This window comes from Bubalus bubalis, chromosome 22 (genome assembly GCF_019923935.1).
Source record: "Bubalus bubalis isolate 160015118507 breed Murrah chromosome 22, NDDB_SH_1, whole genome shotgun sequence".
Lineage (NCBI taxonomy): Eukaryota > Metazoa > Chordata > Mammalia > Artiodactyla > Bovidae > Bubalus > Bubalus bubalis.
The window spans coordinates 49,560,192-49,583,865 of record NC_059178.1 but is presented as its reverse complement, the minus strand read 5'-3'; the positions used below and the strand labels follow the sequence as shown (position 1 = coordinate 49,583,865).

Here is a 23,674-nt window from a genome sequence, read left to right as displayed (position 1 = left end):
GTCTTCTCCAACACCACAGCTCAAAAGCATCAATTGTGATTTCATGGGTGGTGTGAAACGGAATATCTCCTGTCATCAGAAATCAAAGATGCCACATCTACCTGTGATGCCCGCCTCCCAAAATGTGAATATCTGCACCCCACCAGTAAGCAGCAGACAAGGGCGGTCCCTGCCATTTGCCACACAAAGAATTTAAGGCGACACAATGAATCTAAGAATATCACAGTCCTTCACAGGTGGGCAGAGTCAGGTTATCTCCCTGAGGCAGACCATTATGTATGCCTATAATAACAAAATTGACAATATAAGGGTTAAAATCAAAGAGCAGATTCATTGTGAATTCCTAATTAACCCTTCCCAGTTACATAAGAACACTAATTACATTCTGGGGCACACCCTCATGACCAATTCTAATCCCAGTTATCTCCCAAAGGGCCCCCCTAAAATCAACATTACATCAGGGATTAGGGTTTCAACATCTGTGTTGGAGTAAGGGTAACAAATATTCAGGCCATAGTGGTGTCTGAGAGTTTCCCAGAACCTAACCAAGACACAGGTTTCCAAATGGAAAACATCTCCTGATGAATAAACTAAATTTTGAAAGCCATTTTAAAGGACTCATAATGTGATGAAATATTAAGAACAGCATCAAAAGCAAAAATAAAATTATTAAAACTACAAGAAGCAAAACTCCAGAGACATCACTTTGTCCACAAAGGTCCCTAGAGTCAAAGCTATGGTTTTTCCAGTAGTCAAGTACAGATGTGAGAGTTGGACCATAAAGAAGGTTGAGCGCTGAAGAATTGGTGGTTTTGAATTGTGGTGCTGGAGAAGACTCTTGAGATTCCCTTGGACTGCAAGGAGATTAAGCCAATCAATCGTAAGGGAAATCAACCCTGAATATTCATTGGAAGGACTGATGCTGAAGCTGAAGCTCCAATACTTTGGCCACCTGATGAGAAGAGATGACTCATTGGAAAAGACCCTGATGCTGGGAAAGAGTGAAGGCAGAAGAAGAGGGGAACAGAGACTAAGATGGTTGGATGGCATCACCTACTGGATGGACATGAGTTTGAGCAAAGTCAGGGAGATGGTGAAGGACAGGGAAGCCTGGCATTCTGTAGTCCATGGAGTAGCAAAGAGTCGGACACAACTGATCACAACATAGCAACTGAACAACAACAAAGTGTGAAGAATACTTTGAACCTATAATTCTGTGCTCATCCTCTAATTCAGTAATGAAGGTGATATATATCTTAAGACTCAGAACCTCACAATGATTCAGAAAGTTACTATTTATTACCTTGCTGAATGGATTGATAAAATACATTTTTTAAATGCATCTAAAAGTAAGTAGGAGAATAAAAGGAAGAACCTATAATTTTTAAGAATATCTGATTTTGAGGTAATAAAACATAATTCAAGCCTTAAAAAATTAACTGAATAATTTTCTGGGATGCTATGCTTGGTCAGCTGACAGTGAGACAGTTTTATTGCCAACTAAGAAAATAACTATAATCACTAGTATTTATATGCTAAGCATGTGTTTAATTTCTTGTTAGATATGAATTCATTCCACCATCAGAGCAACCTTATGAGAAAAGCACTGTTTTCCCTAGTTTACAATGTAAGAAAACTGAAGCATGAAGAAGCATCATTCCCAGCTTATAATTAAGAGGACTCATAAGTATTTGAACTGGGATTTAGGTGCACTTAAGTGGCTAAGATGGTAAAGCGTCTATCTACAATCCCGGAGACTTGGGTTTGATCCCTGGGTCAGGAAGATTACCTGGAGAAGGAAATGGCAACCCACTCCAGTACACTTGCCTAGAAAATCCCATGGATGCAGGAGCCTGGTGCTATGCTACTGCCCATGGGGTCGCAAAGAGTTGGACACGACTGAGCGACTTCACTTCACTAGGTCGGGAAAAGGTCAGTTTTCATTCCAATCCCAAAGAAAGGCAATGCCAGAGAATGCTCAAACTACCACACAATTGCACTTATCTCATATGCTAGTAAAGTAATGCTCAAAATTCTCCAAGCCAGGCTTCTGAACTTCCTGATGTTCAAGCTGGTTTTAGAAAAGGTAGAGGAACCAGAGATCAAATTGCCAACGTCCGCTGGATCATCGAAAAAGCAAGAGAGTTCCAGAAAAACATCTATTTCTGCTTTATTGACTATGCCAAAGCCTTTGACTGTGTGGATCACAATAAACTGTGGACAATTCTGAAAGAGATGGGAATACCAGACCACCTGACCTGCCTCTTGAGAAATCTGTATGCAGGTCAGGAAGCAATAGTTAGAACTGGACATGGAACAACAGACTGGTTCCAAATAGGAAAAGGAGTACGTCAAGACTATATATTGTCACCCTGCTTATTTAACTTGTATGCAGAGTACATGATGAGAAACGCTGGACTGGAAGAAACACAAGCTGGAATCAAGATTGCAGGGAGAAATATCAATAACCTCAGATATGCAGATGACACCACCCTTATGGCAGAAAGTGAAGAAGAACTAAAAAGCCTCTTGACGAAAGAGAAAGTGGAGAGTGAAAAAGTTGGCTTAAAGCTCAACATTCAGAAAACGAAGATCATGACATCTGGTCCCATCACTTCATGGCAAATAGATGGGGAAACAGTGGAAACAGTGTCAGACTTTATTTTTCTGGGCTCCAAAATCACTGCAGATGGTGACTGCAGCCATGAAATTAAAAGACGCTTACTCCTTGAAAAGAAAGTTATGACCAACCTAGATAGCATATTGAAAAGCAGAGACATTACTTTGCCAACAAAGGTCCATCTAGTCAAGGCTATGGTTTTTCCTGTGTTCATGTATGGATGTGAGAGTTGGACTGTGAAGAAGGCTGAGCGGTGAAGAATTGATGCTTTTGAATTGTGGTGTTGGAGAAGACTCTTGAGAGTCCCTTCGACTGCAAGGAGATCCAACCAGTCCATTCTGAAGGAGATCAGCCCTGACATTTCTTTGGAGGGAATGATGCTGAAGCTGAAACTGCAGTACTTTGACCACCTCATGCTAAGAGCCGACTCATTGGAAAAGACTCTGATACTGGGAGCGATTGGGGTCAGGAGGAGAAGGGGACGTTAGAGGATGAGATGGCTGGATGGCATCACTGACTCGATGGATGTGAGTCTGAGTAAACTCTGGGAGTTGGTGATGGACAGGGAGGCCTGGCGTACTGCGATTCATGGGGTGGCAAAGAGTCAGACACGACTAAGCGACTGAATTGAACTGAACTGAACTGAAGTCAAAGTCATGAGGCTACCTCTTTAGCCACCATGCTCCAGTGGGTCACCCAGCCCTGGCTTTCATCATAAAGAGGTCAATGCCTGGAATGCATTTTCAGGATCCAGCCACACTTCTGCAGCCAGGTCCAACTCCCTAATCCTCAGATCTTCTTTAGTTCTCAAGACTTAAATTATGTTCTTCTCTGCTGCTGATCCACTCAAAAGTGTTCAGTGCTATTTGAAGCAAATACACTTAAAATAAGTCAACTTATAATTTAAGTTCTCAGGACTTAAATTATGTTCTTCTTTGCTGCTGATCCATTCAAAAGTGTTCAGTGCTATTTGAAGCAAACACACTTAAGTAAACAAGGGTGTTTTCCACCCTTGTGCCCAGCTCATCTCTACCCCTCTGAACTCTCTGTCAACTCAGTCAGTGATTATGACCTTGATGCTATGTCTGCAACCACTAGACTTGGTGTTTATTTCTGATGTTCTGATTTGAATACAGGGGTCCCCAAAGGACTCTGACCCAAACTGTCATTTTGAATTTCTAGATGTTTTTCTGCTGTGACAAGGCAGTGCTAATCAATTTTTCACCCAACTCCACCCCACCCCCAACACTGGGGCCCCTTGCAAAGCAGTTGGTTATTCCCTTGGCTCCTTTATTCTGTTTGCTTGGGTCTCACAAAGGACCTGTGATGCCTGATTTCTGAGAAACAAGATAAGCAGGTCTTATAACCTAAAGACCTAGTAGAATGTAAACAAGCAAATGGTTTGTGAAAATAGGTTTATTTTCTATATTTTGCAACCTTACATAAGTTACAGCCACATGTATGTGATACATAATGCTAGACATTTGTTTAGAAATGCACACAATATGTATTTCCCTGTTGTTCAATGCTTTCTTCTAGGTTTCTATTACAAAAGGTCATGGAAGGCCACTTACTTATCCTTCATTATAAGAACAAATACATATGCATGCATGCATGCTTAGTCACTAAGTCATGTTTGACTTATTGTAACCCCATGGACTGTAGCCTGCTAGGCTCCTCTGTCAATGGAATTCTCCAGGCAAGAACACTGAAGTGGGTAGCCATTTCCTTCTCCAGGGGATCTACCTGACCCAGGGATCAAACTCGGGTATCCTGCATTGCAGGTGGATTCTCCATCCTCTGAGTCACCACGGAAGCCCACAAATACATATTTTTTCTTAGAAAGAAAAATAAGTGATAACTGGCTTCTGTAAATGTATCAACTATACTAGACAGTGACCATAATAAAAAAAACAGTATATAAAATAATAAATAATACAGTAAAAGTTAATGCTATAAAATAAACTGAAAGTAAGAAAGAACTAAATGAGATATCATCCCATTTTAGGAGGCCAAATTATTAACAGGGGAGTAATGTTATGATTCACAGATGTCACGCTATGTCTGTGTTTCTAGTTAGTGTGCAATAAAAGTTTTTCAGAAAAACAGAAACATGCAGAGAAGTTTTGGCACTTGCAGAAATCCTGAGGCTTACACTCATTTTACAAATTCCTGTGCAGAAATAGAAACTTTCAATTTAGGGTGAGGCAAATCTGCCCAAAAAGAGGATGCTCTTGGTTATCTTGTGCATGATAAGGAAGAGGAAAGGATGGTCTGCCACGAACTGCGGGCCTCCGTGGCCTGTTCTCCCTGTCATGATGGCCCCAGTGCCGGCAGCAGCCTCAGTGCCCTCCTCGTTCACTTCCACCGAAGCCTGATGGAACACTTCAGACAGAAACAGGTCATTCTTTCCTGACATGCCTGAGAAATTGGCTCGGCCCCGGCTGAAGGCATCACCCATGCCCATGCTTGTGAGAATGGTCTTGAGTTCATAACGCTCTTCTAATTTGAACTCGGGGATGTACACCACCACGTCATCCTCAGCCATGGTGTCTTCGCTGAGCCACTTGTTGAGTTTGTCATAGGTGATTTCACTTTCCAGCTACAAATACAAAACATAAAAAAACCAATGAATGCTTAGCAGAGAAGGACAACAACCTCTAATGTTGACAACCAATGACTTCACTATATTGTAAGTGATATTAAAATTTAACAGTTTGGTAAAAATTTTGCAAGAAGATAGCATGTATGACATGTGTTTAAGACTTATGAATGACAGTGGGAAACCTGGCACAGTTCCTCTTAAACCAGTTCACGTATTCAAACTGCACAACATTTCCTCAGGTGTAGGTATATTCAAGGGTTTCCCAGATGGCTCAGTGATAAAGAATCCACCTGCCAATGCAGGAGACGTGGGTTTGATTATTGAATGGGGAAGATCCCCTGGAGAAGGAAATGGCAACCCACTTCAGTAATCTTGCCTGGGAAACCCCATGGACAGAGGAGCATGGTGGGCTACAGTCCAGGGGGTCTCAAAGTGTTGGACCTGACTTAGTGACTAAATAGCAACAACAGCAGACGTGTGCAAAGGTGAGTTTAGCCCCAGAAGTTTAAAACAATGGAAGTTGGAATTCTTACCATCTCCAAGCCCATAGAGGATTCAGCAATTCCATCTGGCAGCAGCAGGAACATACTGACATCGCCAGCATATGGCAGTTCTAGAATCTGGACCTTCAGGTCTGCTATGTATCCAATGTTTAGCTTTTCATTCAGGAACATCATCTCTACTGATTTGCGCTGAGTCTAAAGTAATTAAAAAGTAAAATATGAAAGCTGATAGTAAGATGTCAAAAGATTTACAATCAGACATAAAAGAGAATGGGTTATGCTTTCATGCTAAAGAAATATGTTTTTCAAAAATTAAAAATTTGTTTTGAAATTTGTTTAGAAATGTCAAAATATATTTAAAAAGTAAAATTTATTATTTGCATATTCTCACAGGGATTCTGATCTATTTTGTTATTTTCAAGATAGTACCCATTAGTAATAAGATGGACAGTTATAATAATACTAAAACATTTGTTCAGTACTTACTAGGGGTCAAGAACTCTGCAAAATCTCACTGAATCTTTATAACAACCTTTTAGGTTGGAAATTATCATACTAGTTTCACAAATCAAAAAAGTGAATGCACGAACCAGAAGTAACATCATAGTTGATCAGTAGTACAGCCTAAATGTGAGTTCAGAAATGTGTAATTATAAAGCCCATGGTCTTCACCACTACTCATAAAGCCTCTCAGAAAATTACTGAGTGCTATTCAGAAACTGAAAAAGTCAATAAACTATCCAGTGTGCGTAACTTATAACTATTAATAGCAAATCATGTATGGGTATCAATGAGTGGTCCCTAATTATTCTTTCTCTATTTTGTCAAAGGCCCTAAACTCTGTGTTAAGAAAATTCAATTTGTTGTCATTGTTTCATACCGAGTTCACATGGAAAGGATAAAGTCCCTTTAATTTCTTCTGAAATGGAGTCTTCCACTTTCCTTTGAAGTAGACAGCATTCACCAGGACCATCTTGGTGTCTACATCAACAGAACCTTCAGGTAGCAAGTTTGGGATTTTGCCTACAGAAAATATGATATATGTTTAGGTTTCATGATTAACAATTGTGAAGTCATTATGATTTCTTGAGTCTTTTGAGTCACCATCAAGCTCAGCATCCACATTTATCATACTCTGCAGAGATGCTGATAGTCACTTCCAAATTTTTCTCTTGATTTATTTAAATCATAAGTAAAACCCAGACCAAATTTTTCAGGTTTACAAACTTCAAGAGAAAATAAAGAAGTTATATAATTATGATTTAGAATTACTATCAGACTTGGAATATTTTTTTAAAGTTTCTTTTTTAAATTTATTTCCTTTGGCCACACTGCGCTGCATACAGGATTTTATTTCCCTGACCAGGAATTGAAACTGCATCCCTTGCTTTGAGAGTATAGAGTCTTAACCCCTGGACTGCCAAAGAATGCCCAGAAAATTTAAATTCCCTTTATACTGTTTTCTCAAAGTTTTGTAGTTATATGAAGTTAGTTCATTCAGATGGGAGTGAAAAAAAGACTCAAGGAATATAATGGGCTTCCCTGGTGACTCAGATGGTAAAGAATATGCCAGCAATGCAGGAGACCCAAGTTTGGTTCCTGGGTGGTGAAGATCCCCTGGAGAAGAGAATGGCAACCCACTCCAGTATTCTTGCCTGGAGAATTTCATGGGCAGAGGAGCCTGGTGGGCTGCAGTCCATGGGATCGCAAAGAGATGGACACAATTTAGTGACTAACACTAATAAGGAATATAATAGTGCATTTCCCCAGTAAGTCACTAGGGCTTCTTCTAGATCTGGTCTTGACAGCCCATGGGTCTACTGATTCACCCAAAAACAATGTTTTGGAAGTTGTGATAGACCTACATAAGGAATAGCACAGATTCCATTAAGTAATAAAGGAAGAATTGTCCTGGGGAGGCTTAGAATACTGGAGCAACATTCTAAATCATTTAGGAAAAAAAAGTGCAATTAGTTCTATAAGAGAGCTGAATAATGCAGAGAACTGTGACAACACAGAGAAGGGAGTGAATGATTGAGCCCAAAAAGGTTCCAAGAAATAATAACATCTGAGTGTGATTTTTTTAAGTTAATTTAAGAAACAGCCCATTTATAGTGAATACCTGCTCTGCAATATTTCAACCACATTACTTTATTTAACCTCACAACCACTCTAGTAAGGGAGTATTATTGGTGTCATTTTACACAAGAAGGAAATCAACCCTGAATATTCATTGAAAGGACTGATACTGAAACTGAAGCTCCAATACTTTGGCCACCTGATGGGAAGAGTTGACTCATTGGGAAAGACGCTGACGCTGGAAAGACTGACAGCAAGAGAAGGTGGCAACAGAGGATAAGATGGTTAGATGGCATCACTGGCTCAATGGACATCAGTTTGAGCAAACTACAGGAGATAGTGAAGGACAGGGAAGCCTGGCATTCTGCAATTCATGGGGTGGCAGAGTCGGACAAGACTTAGCAACAGAACAACAATGCAAATGGACACTATGCTGCTGCTGCTGAGTCACTTCAGTCGTGTTCGACTCTGTGTGACCCCATAGACGGCAGCCCACCAGGCTTCCCTGTCCCTGGGATTCTCCAGGCAAGAACACTGGAGTGGGTTGCCATTTCCTTCTCCAATGCATGAAAGTGAAAAGTGAAAGTGAAGTTGCTCAGTCGTTTCCGACCCTCAGCAACCCCATGGACTGCAGCCTTCCAGGCTCCTCCATCCATGGAGTCTTCCAGGCAAGAGTACTGGAGTGGGGTGCCATTGCCTTCTCTGGAATGGACACTATAGTGAGATACTAATAACCTTTCCAAGGTCACAATGCTTGAGAGCCAGTCAGAATTCCACCATCTTCCATTTCTACTGACAGATATGAGACTCAAGCAAAAATGTCACTTTAGTATGACCAGTTTCAGTATAGTTATTCAATATCTTCATTCAATGTACCCCCTAGCAATTAAAATTCCTGGTTACTACTTGGAAATGGCAACCCACTCCAGTACTCTTGCCTAGAAAATTCCATGGATGAAGGAGCCTGGTGGGCTACAGTCCATGGGGTCACAAAGAGTTGAACACAACTGAGCAACTTCACTTCACTTCACTTGGAAATCACTGGGACTTTATTTAACTTTGTGACACATAGTATTTGATCATAACAAGGAAAAAAATGTTTTTCTCAAATTATTATAAAAATCATTCCAAATAACTATTTGGCATTTTTTCAATTCCACTGATTGATTTATAGCCATTCACCACAAATGCTTACAAAGAAGAGAAATTCTTGCTGATTTCAAAAAAGCAAAGCTTTCATGTGTCTCTTTAATTTTGCAATCCGCTTTGACTTTCATTTCTGTTAAATCTTCACTTTCTCTGCTTTCTTTTTGTCAGTGGTGTGTCAGTCTTTTAAAGCAGTAATTTAAAAATCTAGAAATGAAGAACTGAAGTAGGTCAACTATTTTTAGAGAAACAATAATACTTTTTTCAATTCTACAGAACTTAATACAAGTGTTTTTTTCTATTATGGTAGCTAAGAAAGCAGGATAGCATACTATGACTTGAAATAATCTTTTAAACATAGGATGTAGGAATTTCCCTAGTAGTCCAGTGGCTAATATTCCATGCTCCCAATGCCAGGGGCCCAGATTTGATCCCTGGTGAGGAAACTAGATTTCACATGCCACAACTGTGACCCAACACAGCCAAATAAAAATGTATTTAAAAGTAAATAAATAAACATGGGAGATAAGTGAAAATATGTTTTATGCATTAAGATATCAAACTCTCTGAGCATTAAATTGAAGAATTCCAGAATTAGACTAAGGCTCAGAAGAAGCGGGAACTCCAGATGTACCACTAACCGACAGTGGCATCTTGGATGAGTCAGTTAAGAACCGAGGACATGTGTAACCAAGGTAGAAATAGCTTAGATGATCAATGACAGATGAAGCAGGGACTGAAAGAAATTGACAACATAGTGACTCTGAGTGGTGCAATAGAAGAAAGAGTTAAAGTTTTATGATCTCTCCTTTTTCCATTGCTGATATTCTCACACCAATTAGTTGACAACTGTGCCTTTGTTCTTTACTTTTGTTCATAGTGAACATAAAGTCACAATTATTTCAGTACTGATATTTCCTATGTTAGAAAAGATCTACCTCTTCTTACATTCTATTCTAAGGTAATAATCCAAAACCAGATTATTGAAATACTAAATATGTATCTTCTATTAGGATGCCTCCATTATTTTTTTTCCCTCACTTTAAACACCAGGAAGCTCCACAAGTATCAAGTTACATTAGCCAAAATAACTAAGGTTAGGATTAAGGGTTAAGTTTAAGGACTTAAAAAAAAAATCAGAGTTTTCTATCTGGAAAGAAGAGCAGAAACTATTTCCTTGGTTTTACCTTTAGTTTGGGTCTTGACCCAGGAATTAATCTTTTTTCTGGTGTCTTCTGCACATTCTAGGAAGTCCACCTCCTGGGGTTCTGTAGAGTAATATTTCTTGGAGAGTTGCATGTATTCCTTTAAAGTGAAAACAATAATGACAAAGGTTACATAGGCTATACACCCACCAAGTGAAAGTGTTACTCGCTCAGTCGCCTCGGACTCCGTGACTCCATGGACTGTGGACCACCAGGCTCCGTCTGTTCATGGACTTCTCCAGGCAGGAATACTAGAGTGGGTTGCCATGCCCTTCTCCTGGATACCCCACAAGCAATGGTGTAATTGTAAATTGCAGGTTTCCTGTCAAGATTGGGGAGCCTGAAGAATGGGTAGCGGGGTGGCTGGGGGGCTGATTATGCGCTCTTTTGACCGCCCTCCCCCCACCCCAATCCAGTCCCGACTGCACTTGTTCTCCTGCATACTGTGCATTATGAACAGAGTACAGAAGGAGAGGTTGGGCGTGGGGTTAGCGGTTCTGGGAATAGCTGTGTCCGCCTCCTGACTTGTGATTTTACACGTAGGGTTTTTACAGTAGAAAGAGGAAGCACCCACGGAGGGAGCGTAAGCATAGCTGCGTTGGATCTTGTCCCATGGACTCGAAGAGCCTTAGCGAGCCCGAGTGGAATTCTGACCCACTGGGAATGAATCAGAGAAAACAGCTTTGAAAGTGACCTCATTGCAAGTTTGGGGCCCTGCCATTTAAATCGCAGGTTTCACTCACTTCCTTGAATCTTGCAGACTTCTCTCCAAACAGCTTATTGGCACTTTCCAATAAATACTCCCCCGTGGACGCGTTGATGGCATTGCTGAGAGAACGGAAGGATGAATGGATTTTCCCCGCAGCTTGTGCCTTAAAAGGAAAGGAGGGATTCGTTTTATATAACTCAGGACTCCTAAACAAGATATTTCTGAAGCAATAGTATTTTTTTCTAGGATATCAATGAAATGCTGTATTAAAATATACTTTTTTCTGTCACTTTGAAGGTAACTCTGAGGAAATACTGTTGATATGGATGTAGTACATTAAAATTTATCAGATAAGTTTTTACTTGTTTCAGATTTTGCTCTGCCTATGGACTGGATTTAACTGTGACAGAACTGAGATCCTAGAAAAAGTCAGGCTCCTTCGATACTTTAGCTAAACTATAAAGTCACTAAGCAATTTTTATTATATTAAAATGTCACCTTAGAAATGTTCTTTAAATATTTATTTAACTTCAACAAGTCCCATGGCATAATTAAGGGGTAGTCTGTGCAATGGAAAATCTGGAGTTTAGAAAACATAAAATTGAGGGGAATTCCAGTCCTCAACCTGAAGTTTGCAAGCACGATGACAGACACAGGGCTTAGTCACAGAAACCGCTGGGTGAAGCCAAGGTCAGAGCCCTGAAGATGGACCACCTGCTGTCCACCCAGACCTGGCAGAATCGCCCTATTGAAGAGGCCCTCTCTCCATCCTGAGTCTGTAATTCCCTGGGTGACAGGCAGGTGGAGCATCAGTGTTCCCAGGAAGGAACCTGTGAGAGGTATCTCCCCATGACCTAACTCAGGGGTGTGATAGTGGAAGTTGTTTACCAACAGGAGCCCATCTATACCAGCCTCTTATAATGTAGCTGGATGGCTGGCGTTTATGGAAGTGAATTACTGGGAAAAGATATTATTAACCTGAGATAGATTAGATGAATGGATGATAGATAGATAGTAGATGATGATCATGATAATGATGATAAATAGGTAGATAGTTATTGTTCAGTTGCTAATTATGATGATGATAGATTGGCAGATAGGGAGATAGATACTGATAGATAGTAGATGATGATCATAATGATGACAATAGATAGATAGATGTGTGCTCATGCTCAGTTGCTTGGTTGTGTGCAGCTCTTCGAGACTCTTTGGACTGTATCCCACCAGGCTCCTCTGACTATGGAATTTTTCTAGCAAGAAGACTGCAGTGGATTGCCATTTCCTGCTCCAGGGGATCTTCCCACCCAGGGACTGAACCCACATGTCCTGTGTCTTCTGCACTGCAGGCGGATTCTTTACCACTAAGCCATCGGGGAAGCCCTGGATAGATAGAGAGGAGATAACGGATATGTGAAGGTCAGAGACGTCTCCTGAAGTCAACAAGCCTGGCCATCTCCATTCTTCAGTTAGATGTCACCCTTGACTCTGGAAATCTGCATTCACACGTGTATTCTAGGAGTCTCTACAATGGCTTTAGAATAAATTTTACATACCCAACTAATGGCAGACTGATGTGACAGAATTTAGAAAGTCTTGACCTGGAAGTCATAAAATCTGGATTCTACCCCAGTTCTGCCCTTCCTTATCAGAGTGACGGTAAGATATCCACTCAAGGACTGTGAGTCTTAGTTTTCTACTGTGAAAGGTGGACGTTGTACTAGGTTTCTTCATAAGTATTGTGACTTAATAACAAGAAGTTTCTGGAAGCAAAATACAAAAGAACTAGGAACAGATGTGTCACATACCTGCAAAATAGCATCAGGATATGTGTCCCTCTGGATCTGCTTCGTGAAATCACAACTGGTGAGGCTCTGTGGGGTCACTGGGGTGCCTTTGTGGACTCCAACTTGGTTAAACTGAAGCACCTACAATTGGAATTTGAGAAAACTGGGTACATTTTTCTGCTGCATTATTTAGCTTTTAAACCAATGGCTATCAGGTACCTCTTAGTGGTCCTACGTCTAGTTCCCTGCCTTTGTGTCTGGGCAACAAGTCAGTGAGATTCCCTTCATAGGAATTAGCATGAGTTATTTTATACTAATTCAAATACTGGCCATTTTGACAATATTTTTATTATGAGATGATTTATAACATTTTAATAAAATTATCACTCAACTCATAAATTGCCTTGAAAGAAGTAGCAAGGTTAACTCCTGACCTTTCATCTCTCTATTCAGTGGCCTTACATGATATACCCTTCTGTGGTGGTTTAGACGCTAAGTCGTGTCTGACTCTTGTAACCCCATGGACTGTAGCCTGCCAGGATCCTCTGTCTATGGGATTCTCCAGGCAAGAGTACTGGAGTGGGTTGCCATTTCCTTCTCCAGGGGATCTTCCCAACCCAGGGATCGAACCAGGGTCTCCTGCATTTCAGGCAAATTCTTTACTGACTTAGCTACAAGGGGAGCCCTTTATACTAAGCACAAAAACAGGTTGCTCAGTATTACCAGGGATCATCTAAAACATTTCCACAAATGTTATTTACACATGAAGAAATCCCCTACTTCTGTCCATGTTGGGGGCAGATGGCAGGAGTCAGATGACAATATGAATTTCTTTTTTAAAAATATTTATTTTCATTTATGGATTTATTTAGCTGCCCCTGGTTGAGGCCGGCAGCATCTTTAGTTGAGGCACGCAGGATCTTTAGTTTCTACATGTTCCCTGACCAGGGATAAAACCCAGGCCTCCTGCATTGGGAGCACAGAGTCTTAGCCATTGGACCACCAGGAAGTCCCAATGTGAATTTCTTTACGTTGTAAGTGGCAGATCCAGCTAACAGTGAAGCTGGCAGGTGAAGATTTGCCCTGGAAGGTGCTCAGGTCCCCTCTCCAATATCGTAGACTCCTCAGCTTGGCCCTGCTACCACCCACCCACCCGCACCTCCAGCATCTCTTGGGTCCCAGCCCCATCGGGCCCCAGGCAGGGAGGAGCTTATTGGTTAATGCGTTGATGGTGGAGGTTCTGCCAAGGGAAAGAATGCAAGTTTGTCCAGCAGATGGTGAATTTCTAGGCTGGAAGGAGAGGTGTTAGGATTTCTGGGATCTTTCTCTGCTCTTCAGATCATATATTATAAGTTCCTACCTAATACTCTCTGAAAAGAAGCGGTCTGACTGCCGCTACACAAGGGGGACTATTTTGTGTAAGAGCTTCTCTGGCTGTCTCACCTTTTAAGGAAGTTGACCCATAAGTCAGGGTCTCTAGGCAGCACTGAAGCCCTTTTGAGTCACAGCAAGAGTCCTTGCAGGTGTGGGGCATGTGAAATGACCCTGAGCCAGGCTGGGGCAGGTACCCTGCCCAGAGAGGCAGCCACCCTGCCCAGAGAGGCAGCCTGCCCTGGGCCGGTCTGTGGCCTTATCCTAAAGATAAGAGCTGGGTAAAAATACTCCTGCAAATCTCAAATTGTCTGTGCTCTGTAAGAGAGTATATATTTATTCTATTTACCCTTTTTTCCACTACAACTGTTCTAGCCTTACCAGCTACACCTGTTCCCAACTGTGTGTGGCCTCTTCCTGCCCTGATTTTCTCATCTGTAAAGTGAGTATGGTAATCAGAGCACCTACCTCATAGGATTTTGTTTTCTGTGGATAAATTCCTAAAACATTCAGATGCCTGGATGGGGCATTGTATGTATCAGCTAAGAAAACAATTAGTTCTACCATGTACCTCTCTAGTTAACTGTAATTTTCATACCCATCTTTCCAGATACACATTTCCATTCACATTTTTAAAATAAGACAGTTACCACTAGACTCTCTTGAGTTATCAAATGGTGTTTAAGAGGTCTGCAACTAATGTACAAAATATGTGGTTAGCGATCCGCATTACATATGATCAGATTAATATAGTTCATGGGTACAGAATGCCTCCCATCCAAGTACTAACCAGGCCCAGCCTTGTTTAGCTTCCAAGATCGGGAGGGTTCAGGGAGGTATAGGCATAGACCGTACAGAGTTTCTTTTAGGGGAGATGAAGATATTCTGAAATTAGATTGTGGTGATGGCTGCACAATTCTTGTGAATATACTAAGAACTCCTGAATTATAAGCTTTAAATGGGTGAAATTTATGAAATGTGAATTATAAATCAGCAAAGCTGTTCTTAAAAAGTAAAATAAAAAAATAAGAAAGCTGAGGCTCAGAGCATTAAATGTCTTCACTTACACACCTAGTAAGTGGCAAAGCCATCAACCAAAGACAGGCAGGTCTGTCCCCAAAGTCCAGGCTTTCACCTTTAAACCAAAGAGTGTCTCCTCTTTTTTGGTAGAGAATTAAGCCAATTTGCCTTTGAATTTTAGAATCTTCCTATGTAGCAGAGTTACAAGAAAACTACTGTATATAAAATCCTTGTCCCATGTGGAGAAAATACCTTCCAAACACAGAAAAACTGTGTTGTACCTCGAGGGACCAATAAGTTACTTTTCCTCTAGTATCAAAATCAAAGTTTTTACTTTTAGCATCTAGAGCACTTTGTTTGGCATTTGTCCTCAAAAAAAAAAAAAAAAAAAAAGCTTCTGATTCCTTTACATTTAAAAAGATTTCCCTGGTGGTCCACTGGTTAAGACTCCATGCTTCCAATGCAGGGGGCATGGGTTCGAGCCCTGGGCAGGGAACTAACATTCCACATGCCTCACAGCATGGCCAAAAACTAAATAAAAATAAAAAATGAAGTCCTTGATGTTTTCTAAAGTTTTTAATGAAGTTCACTGCCTTCATTTATTTATTTTTTCAAGGCAAAGAAAATAAAGGGGAAGGAGTTTTGCAAAATGTGGCTGGTATCAGGGAGTTGAGCAACGGGGCTTTGTCGTAAGTCTTCACGTTTAAACTCCCACAAACACAGAGAGCGAAGCTCCCATCCCTTTTCCTCCTGCGGTGAGATTGGCTAACACTCTGTGTGAGCCACTCCAAGTAAGTCCTGTCTTAAATGGGTCACCGTGTACCTGGAAGACTGTATCCATCTATCTGTATTCACACACTCAGGTGCGATTCTTACAAGAAACTCAACAGTAGCCAGCGGCATTCTGGTGTGACTGAAAGCAGCCTCCATGCTTGTGGGAAACCAGAGCTTGTACTCATAGCATTCAATGCTAATGTCTATATAAATGGGACTAGGAAAGAATCTTAATGGTATAATTACCTTGTCTGGTCTCAGACCCAGGGAAGACAGGATCCTGTGAATTTTTTTTAATTAATTAATTTATTTTAATTGAAGGCTAATTACTTTAGAATATTGTAGTGGCCTTTGCCCTACATTGACATGAAGGATCATGTGAATTTTAATAACGCTGCATTCATCCCATAGGTTGATTGCCGTGTACAGGCAAACTAGTTCAACGTATCTCCATAGACCCAGACTCAATGAAAGGGTCCCCTGACTGACCTGGTGTCCATTCACCAAGGAAGGAGGCCAGTGGCCCTGACAGAAATCCCCCACAGTGCTGTGCCACCCCTGACCACCTTGACATTGAGGATTGGCCATCCCGTCAGCCCCATTTTGTTGACATGAGCTCACGGGGTGGAGAATGTTGGCTGAGGCCCTCTGAAGTCATGGTGCTCTCTGTGCCTCCCCCAGAGTGCAGAGACCGAGCTCTGGGACAGTTTTTTTTTTTTTTTTTTTCTCTTCATAGCACTCTCAAAACCACTAAGAGGAATTCTTTACATAAATGGAAGGAGCCTGAGATGAGAGGACAGAAACCAGAGGAACCCCTGGGAAAGGTGCTTTAGTCCCACTGCCCATACGTCAGTGACACTTGTTTTAAAACCCATAAGAGATAAAGCACACAAATCCTTTGAAAAATATAAACATTATCAGATGTCAGATATGGTCACTATTAACTATTTCTAACTTTGTAGGATAAGAAACTCTGATAATCCTGCTATATCAACCACTGAGGGTTTCTGTGGTTTGGCTCTTTTATAGATTTGAATCTAAGTAACACATGCTATAATGGTTTGTGATGATTGCTGAGGACACGGATTCAATACCTGGTGGGGGAACTAAGATTCCACAAGCCGCTGACTTTGTTATAGTCCAGATACCACAAGCATATAATCAGATCAGTTCTGCAATTCAGTTCAGGAATCCTTCAGTCCCAATTGGGAACTTAAACAGAAACTTACTTGGGCTATCTGGTCTGCAGTATTGCCCCGGGCGCCCAGGTAGACCATGGCCAAGGTGGAGGAGATGCTCCAGGGACAGAAGAAGATATTCTGGGTGTTGGCGCTTGTATTTGCAAGATGCTTGAAGAAATTGAGGGCAAAGATTGTATTTGCCACATTAAGTTCTTCCATTGTCTCAATCTGGAAGGAAAACGAGGAAAAGGAACAGCTCTACAAGATGACTCAACATTTTGAGGATGTCAGCGGCATAGTACCCTGCGCTGTACCCTGCGCAGGGCAGGGGTTCCCTCTCTGTTCTCCCTTCACTGAACAGGGTCAGCAGCATTGTGACCCTGGGACCTGCGCAGACACAAAAGGTTCCACTCTCGGTGCAATGCGCCGCTGTCACAACACGGCAGTTCCTTAATGATTTTATACAAAGGGTCCTGCCTGCATTTCCCTTTTGCACTGGATCCTGCAAATTACACAACTGATCCTGAGATAGAGAGAACAGTCCTATGATGCGTGGTGACCCTCCACCTCATAATAATGATAACAACAGCAATAACAATAAATAGCTCTGATTGAATTCTTAACTGTACAACAGATGCTGTGTTCAACATTTTACCTGTACTAACCAGGTAATCCTTACAAAAGCCCTGTGAGAAAGACACTGCTATTCTTGTGCTTACAAAGGAAAAAGCTACTGCCCAGAGAGAATCAGAAAAGTGACCCATGTCACTCAGCTATAAGGAACAGGACTGGAAATTGAAGCCAGGTTGGTGGGTACCTCCAGGGTCATACTCTCAACTTCAGTGTTGTACCTACAAACACACATCACACATACAGACACACAGATACACACATGAGGGCCTTCCCTGGTGGCTCAGTCAGTAAAGAATCCACCTGAAATGCAGGAGACCATCTGCAATGCAGGAAACTCAGATTCGATGCCCAGGTTGGGAAGATCCCCTGGAGAAGGAAATGGCAACCCACTCCAGTGTTCTTGCCTGGGAAATCTCATGGACAGAGGAGCCTAGTAGACTACAGTCCACAGGGTCACAAGAGTCCATGGACACGACTTAGTCACTAAACCATCAACCATCGTACACACTAGAGGCAAATACACACATATTCAAATGCATGTCGCCTGCACACATACTCTTGTTGGCCCCATTGGAGATGGTCAAACTCCTTTCTAAAAGTGACCTAGACTCACCTTTCAAGAGTGGTCATTTCACACCGCCCTATCTCCCATTCCTGGGCCCCCTCCACTCACTCACACACCACAGCCTTTCTTCCAAAGCTCCCCTGTGCTGAGCAGTTTGTTACTGGGAGTGCTAGAAAGGCCCCCTCCTCCCAACACCCCTAGCAGGGCAATCAACACCAGGTCCCCCTGCAGGGGTGATCCTGGATATATGGAGCTCACACACATGCACCATCCACCATCTGAAGATAAATAACAGACACATTTCTGTGACCTAAGACTCACATGCAGCCAAATGCTTGGACACACCTGGGTGTGGGTGGGTACATGCTGGTTCTAGCCAACAGATTGTATCTTATGTTTTCATAATGGCTTCAAACACACCTGCACTTACCAAAATCTATAAATATACCAAGCGATGCTGACACTCATCACTTCACAGGAAGCCTTCTGGGGACTGTGGCTGCGGAGCTGCTGGGGGCGGCCCTGGAGGAGGCGCTCTATAGCCGTGGGCTCCCTCAGCAGGGTCTCCAGGCTCATGGCTCCCTAGTCCATGGGTGTCTTATGTGAACATTTGGTTCATGAACATTTCTTGTGAAGAAAGTGATTGCCATTTGTATCAAAATTTCTCATGTGAGTTACCACCCAATTGTATTTTATCAAGACAAAATAGTAAATTCAATAAAATTTGTCCCTGAAACTCTCTCATGTCTTCTTGTCTCCTTTAATATTTGATATTCAACAGGATCAGCGTGAGATACATAGAGGTTACATCCTGATGCCTAGAGAGGTTACTGCTACTGCTGCTGCTAAGTCACTTCAGTCGTGTCTGACTCTGTGCGACCCCATAGACGGCAGCCTACCAGGCTCCACTGTCCCTGGGATTCTCCAGGCAAGAACACTGGAGTGGGTTGCCATTTCCTTCTCCAATGCATGAAAGTGAAAAGTGAAAGTGAAGTTGCTCAGTCGTGTCCGACTCAGCGACCCCATGGACTACAGCCTACCAGGCTCCTCCATCCATGGGATTTTCCAGGCAAGGTACTGGAGTGGGTGTGATTGCTTTCTCCGCTAGAGAGGTTAAGTAACTTATAAAAGGTCACAGAGTTTGTATGTAATGGTGCAGGGATTCAAGCTTCAGAAACCCCCTCTGTCCAATCTCACTTACACTTTACTTGCTGATGTTGAATTACTATGTATAAGAGTTTCACCCAGCTACTGGTTTGAGAAATGCTAGAAAGAGGAAATAAAAAGAGCAAGGAAGCCAGTTTTTGATACTTCTATAAGGTTTATTAAGGTTTTTAAAAGTCAGTTTCTTTTTTGCTTGTTTCATCACTGAGATCAGATTAACCTGGGTGACAGAAATTTGTTTCCTCTTCCTTCTACATGTTAAAATCATCTTTATAATGAATTATTCCTGGGTAGATCCTTTTTTGCAAATTATCTCAAAAACATTTCAGAAACAGAGAATTAATAGCATAAATATTTCTCTATTGTGTATGAAAAAATAAAGAATCAGAGCTAGAAAAATAAACTTAAGCCTGGAAATTCCCTAGTGGTGCAGGGGCTAAGACTCAGAACTTTCATTGCTGAGGGCATGGGCTCAATCCCTGGTCAGTGAACTAAGATCCCATGGTCTGCACAGAGTGACCAATTAATTAATTAATTAATGTAGGCCCCTCCTATACCCAATTCTTTATAATGACCTGAATAGTCAGTTACTTTGACACTAACAAAATTTAAGTGTCAAGACAAACTAACAGTAAGGGCTTTTAATGCCAAATTAGAATTTCAGTTGACTGTGACTATTTTTTTTTTTTAATTTAAAAAATGAGTAAGGACAAAATTAAATCACCCAGATGTATTTACTTGTTTTAAAAACATTTAAAGTTTATCTTTCAGATAGGTGTAATTAACTGCATTTAACATAAAAAATAATGTTATGTCTATATCACAGTTACCAAATTCCTTCAGCCTCACTGTTTTATTTAACTTGCATAATTACTTGTCTGATAAAGCTAGTAATTCCTGTTATACCAATGAGAATATGAAGACGTCCATAGCACAGCTAGTTTCAAAGCCTACACTAGCTTCTGATCCCAGCTCTAGTGCTATTCCTACAGACCTTTCAAATAAGGTTTGAGGAGTTTATATTTGTAGAAATCTATGAATATATTTTATATGCTGCTGCTGCTGCTGCTAAGTCGCTTCAGTCATGTCTGACTCTGTGCGACCCCATAGATGGCAGCCCACCAGGCTCCTCTGTCCCTGGGATTCTCCATATATATATAATGTGTTTGTATGTGTCTTCTGACTGTACCACACATCCACCCTGCATTTAAATGGGAATCTGCCTAAGACCATGTAAAATCGAAGTCACTGAGTGACATCAGAGTCTCTCAGAACAGGAAACACCTGTTGTGAATTTCTTAACACTAGAGTGAGCTACACAACTTCAACAATTTCTAGATATTATACTCCTAACTAACGTTTAATATCATCTTTAGAGGAACAAACGGATGAAAAGCACATGTGGGGCTGGTCTCTGTGATGTTTGTGTTGGTTCCTGCAAGACAAGTTGCAAATGTGCCTCTGAAACTTGGCACAGGCAACAAAGAGCTCAGACCCACAACCACACTCCTGCTCACTGGCATCGAACATTAGATTTGAGTGTGCTGTAGCATTTTTAGATGAATTTTTTAGTAGCAACACAGTGTAAATATTTTGAAATTGACCAGAAAAATTAATGACACAGAAAAAACAATACTTCAAGGAAATTTCCCATTCCAAATTACCAAGTTTTGCCCCCACAAAATTAAAAACCTTTTCTGCACTTGATTCCTTTCATAATGAAGTTATTTGTTTATGGGATATTAAATTATTTATTGAACTATTACTTCAGTCGATCCAGCAACTAACTGGGCTCTTCTTTCTCTTTCACTAAACTGACCAATTATCAAACTAAATTCAACAAGTATATTCTGGTATTGAATTGAACCACCCAGCTTTTTGCTTAATTTCTGGTTGTTTAAGATGAAAACTGAGTCCTCTTTTTGTCTTTCTCATATTTATACACAATTTATAAATTACTTTCAGTTACTAAAATAATCCTTTTTAATTGATCTGGCTATTTTCATTAAATTCAGTGCCAAACACTAAATAGTAAAGGATACACTCAATCTGAGCTGTTTGGTAAAACTGACATCACAACTAGAATGTACATTTTGGTTTGATGAATGTTACATAGGCATGTGCTGGTCTCTGAGATTTAAGATTAGGTCTAACTTAATTTAATTCAAATCTTGAACCAAAATATTCTAAAACAAGCAACTAAACAAGAAAACACCATGAAATTTTTACTTATCCTCTGAAAACATCCTACAGTTTAATTTTCATTATATTAATAATACCAGTATGCAAAATAAAACCCTATTTCATAGATAGAGATAAAGAAATGACTGAAATACCTGGTTCTTCTCTGCCTGACAGGAAACGGTCTTCTGAGCGTTGTTAGAGTTCAGACATGGCAATGACTGGTTTTATAAAGCTCTGCCCCTCCCACATGGCATTTTTTTTTCTCTCTATCTGTATCCTTTGAGTGATTCAACATTTTACTCAGACATCATTAGAATAGAAATGCTTGTTTGCTAAGGCATCATTGAAGAAATTTGTTGGAAAGATGACATCATTCAGAAACTTAAGAATTTGGTAATACCTACATATGCCTCTTAAAATTAGCTAAAATCTGTCAGCCCTAGTTTCAACAGTCCCTGCTATAACTTGCTCTCCTCGTAAGAAATTCTACAATATCTCTTCTATCTTTTGCCAAGAATGGCCTGGGAGCTTCTTGCAATACTTAAAAGTAATGGAATCCTTTGTCTTTTGAATCTAGACAGCCCCCAAGCAATTCTTTGAGAACAGAAAAAAAACAAATAAACACTTTTTTTCCTTATAAATTCTCTATTTTAAACCCTCTTACATTTTCTCAAGCTATAATTTCCAAAATAATTCTGGGTTCCACCCTAATCTCCTGTCACAAACCACACCCAAAGAATGTTTCATTTGTCCTTTTTTAGAACATAAATCTTATCTTTAATTAAACAGTGAAAATCCACTGTGTACTTTAACTTTTAAGAGGGTAAATTATAGGTGTTAATTGGAATTTGTGATGTCGAAAATATGATTCTGAAAATCACTAGATTTTTAGATACAGCCAAAGGAATCCGAGGAGTAAAAATAGATCAAAGATATGTGTAATGAAAGAGAAGCTGAGCTTTAAAATGTTCATATTGTTAGAGCTTATTGAAAAGTGTTTCCAACACATTGTAAAGATAGCTTTTCTTCTCTTCACTTTGCTTCTTTATTGAAGCATAGTTGATTTAAAACTGCCCAGCAAAGTGACTCAGCTTTACACATATATATATAGTTTTTTTGTTTGTTTTTTATATTCTGCTATTATGGGCTTCCCAGGTGTCACTAGAGGTAAAGAATCCTCCTGCCAATGCAGGAGACTAAGAGAGGCAGATTCGATTCCTGGATCAAAAAGATCCACTGGAGTAGGAAATTGCACTCTACTCCAGTATTCTTGCCTGGAAAATCCTATGGACAGAGGAACCAGGTGAGCTACAGTCCATAGGACCACAAAGAGTCAGAAATGACTGAGTGTACACAAACACCATTATGGCTTATCCCAGAAGATTGGATATACTTTCCCTGTGCTATATAGTAAGGCCTGGTTATATACCTATTCTATTTTTTTTATTTTTTATTTTATTTTTTAACTTTACAATATTGTATTGGTTTTGCCATATATCAACATGAATCTGCCACAGGTATACACATGTTCCCCATCCTGAACCCTCCTCCCTCCTCCCTCCCAGTACCATCCGTCTGGGTTGTCCCAGTGCACCAGCCACAAGCATCCAGTATCGTGCATCAAACCTGTTCTAAATGTAATAGTTTGCATCTACCAGCCCCTAAATCCCAGTCCGTCCCATTTCCTCTCCTCTCTCCCCCTTGGCAACCACAAGTCTGATCACTAGGTCCCAATCTGTTCCACAGATATTCACTCACTCCACAGTTTAGATTCCACATATAAGTGACATCATATAGTATTTGTCCTTCTCTTTCTGACTTACCTCACCTAGTAAGATAATCTCTAGTTGCACACTTAACTTTTATGCATAGGAAACCCCCAAAGCGATAGGGATGAAAAGAAGTAAAACCACCGTGCTTTTTCTCTGCTGGTGTGGCAAGCCCCAAGTCTCCACTCGAAGAGCTGAGTTGACAATCTGAGGTGTCCTTGAAACCAAGCCTGTGAGTTTGAGCCCTGCATGAGCTTCTTAGCTTGGCTGTGGTCCACAGAGCCAGACTTATCTTTAGCTCTTCTTGCTAATGTGAGTCTCTGGTCAAAAAGGAGTGGGCTGACTTAACCCAAAGTGTTCGT

General features: G+C 40.8%; 1 protein-coding gene across 1 annotated transcript; it reads right to left on the bottom strand.

Moving 5' to 3' along the window:
* Window positions 1-4,018: 4,018 nt before the first annotated feature.
* Window positions 4,019-21,854, bottom strand: LOC102416510 (plasminogen activator inhibitor 2). Its single transcript, XM_006071724.4, has 8 exons — window positions 21,696-21,854; window positions 17,046-17,225; window positions 12,673-12,792; window positions 10,902-11,030; window positions 10,141-10,258; window positions 6,609-6,751; window positions 5,759-5,923; window positions 4,019-5,222 (listed from the first exon to the last, which is right to left on the bottom strand). Exons 2-8 carry the CDS (start codon window positions 17,214-17,216, stop codon window positions 4,818-4,820), a joined length of 1,251 nt encoding a protein of 416 aa, XP_006071786.4. The 5' UTR covers window positions 17,217-17,225; window positions 21,696-21,854; the 3' UTR covers window positions 4,019-4,817.
* Between the last annotated feature and the right edge of the window lie 1,820 nt (window positions 21,855-23,674).

Coding starts and splice junctions, on each gene's coding strand:
- LOC102416510 (XM_006071724.4), bottom strand. CDS start 17,216: ATGGAAGAACTTAATGTGGCAAATACAATCTTTGCCCTCAATTTCTTC. Junction 12,793..17,045: donor CTGCAGACCAGATAGCCCAA/GTAAGTTTCTGT, acceptor TTCCAATTGTAG/GTGCTTCAGTTTAACCAAGT. Junction 5,924..6,608: donor ATCCTTTCCATGTGAACTCG/GTATGAAACAAT, acceptor TAATTACTTTAG/ACTCAGCGCAAATCAGTAGA.